Source organism: Branchiostoma floridae, chromosome 4 (assembly GCF_000003815.2).
Source record: "Branchiostoma floridae strain S238N-H82 chromosome 4, Bfl_VNyyK, whole genome shotgun sequence".
Taxonomy (NCBI): Eukaryota; Metazoa; Chordata; class Leptocardii; order Amphioxiformes; family Branchiostomatidae; genus Branchiostoma; species Branchiostoma floridae.
This window is the reverse complement of record NC_049982.1, coordinates 33,330,308-33,332,282: the sequence shown is the minus strand read 5'-3', so window position 1 is coordinate 33,332,282 and position 1,975 is coordinate 33,330,308. Positions and strand designations below refer to the sequence as shown.

The following is a 1,975-nucleotide window of genomic DNA, read 5'->3' as shown; positions in this document are numbered from 1 at the left end:
CAACATGTATAGGAACTTTATGGAAGGGACATCACAGGTTTCAGAACAATCTTGGTAACATAATGTGTGACTGCCATGATCATGTATGTACGTGTATGTTGTGCATGTCCTTATATTCTTAACGTGTCTGTTCACTTATTTGTAGTGCTAAGCATTCTAGCTGAAGCAAGGAAGTTACATTGGGACAAAGGAGATGTGTGTGCCAGCTTGTGTGTGCCATTGAGGAACTGATGAGAGATGTGTGTGACAGTGTACATGTGTAAGAAGGTATGTTTAGTCATTTGTACATGTGTGTGCCAGCTTGTGTGTGACAGTGTACATGTGTGTGCCAGCTTGTGTGTGACAGTGTACATGTGTGTGCCAGCTTGTGTGTGCCAGTGTACATGTGTGTGCCAGCTTGTGTGTGCCAGTGTACATGTGTGTGCCAGCTTGTGTGTGCCAGTGTACATGTGTGTGCCAGCTTGTGTGTGCAGTGTACATGTGTGTGCCAGCTTGTGTGTGCCAATGTACATGTGTGTGCCAGCTTGTGTGTGACAGTGTACATGTGTGTGCCAGCTTGTGTGTGCCAGTGTACATGTGTGTGCCAGCTTGTGTGTGACAGTGTACATGTGTGTGCCAGCTTGTGTGTGCCAGTGTACATGTGTAGGGCAGGGACATTAGAGCTGATATGGAACATCAAACATTCCGGTAGTTTGGCACAATTTAGTTCTCCATCGCAGTCCTCCGTAAAATACAGATGTGTCACAATATGGAACAGCATTCAGACAAAAAAAACTTCTTCTTTTCTTACGTTTAAAAGTGCCCTGAAAACCCATCTCATAAACCACCCCTTTAGCAGTCTCAGTTATTATCTTATCTTATAGATTACTTTTCTCATTTCATTATTAATATCATCCCGTATGTGTCACTCTTCTTTGTTCATCATCGACAATGACACATTTGTTTAGTATACACTAGTAGATCCAAAAATCCCTACTCTATACGCAAACGGACAAATGCGATAGCAGGACAAAGGACCACTGTAGAACCGGTAAAGAAGCGATAGGTCTCCCCAAAAGCGATAGAGTTCTTCGGCACAAGCGATAGCGTTGCGATCTTTGTTCACACCTGAGGTCGGGACAACCAGCGGAGAATTCCCATTGTTATCAATAATAGGTGCTTAAAAACCAATTAGCGTCTGCTTGATAATTAATCGAGTCCCGCCCCGCCGACGGCCGCTTCGAGTCCCGCCCCGTCGACGGCCGCTTCTTTCGCTGTTGCGCACGGAGCAATGAGACGCAAATAGACCGAGTGAAAGCCCCTTGCTTGGAACAGGACTTGGGTGGGAATCCTGGAAATCGGGGTTTGAGACGACATGCTGCTCCAGGCAATGCTGCTTCAGGCGTTACCGTAGCCTACCACGCACCTTCAGATATTTTTGTGTGTGAAATAAATCAAATATATCGGTTACCCGGCGTCAATATTCTAACAACAATGCAAATAACATTACATGCATGTTGTTCCGTGTTGCCCACCGCAGGCCTCCGCGCCGCGCAAACGTAAATGCACCTTGGCCGTAGTTTGTGGCTTATTCTCTCCCGCTAAATGGCACATCTTGGCCCTGGCCGAGGAGAGAACAGAGAGGACCGCAAAACCAACCCGAACTACGCAGAAAAAAATAGTTTTCACGGTCAGCCTTTTCCTACGCAGGCTATCACGTCAGTCGGGTCGGCAGTCAAAGCAAGCGGCCTGTCAGCGAAAAATATTCTCCTTCTGTTCTCACATATTTGGGCTTTCCCATAATTTTTGTGGAACCCCAGTAAAAAAAAAATATACAAGTTTGATTCTGAATATTTTCCGGTGCAATTTACAGCGTTACGTTCCACCGAAACCGGAAGCTGCTATCTCTGCAAATTTTGTATGAAGTAATCCCATACGAGCGATCGCGCTGACGTCACGGTTTACCTCACGTGACGTCATGGTAGGCAAAAAGCTG

The 1,975-nt window shown here is 46.0% G+C and overlaps 1 protein-coding gene across 1 annotated transcript in view; it reads left to right on the top strand.

The window, feature by feature from the left end:
- LOC118415049 overlaps positions 1-1,975 on the top strand; it is a gene marked incomplete in the record, with an annotated part of 38,379 nt that overhangs the window by 1,083 nt on the left and 35,321 nt on the right. The window contains 1 exon segment of the mRNA XM_035819429.1: positions 146-194. Coding sequence (XP_035675322.1) covers positions 146-194 — 49 coding nt within the window.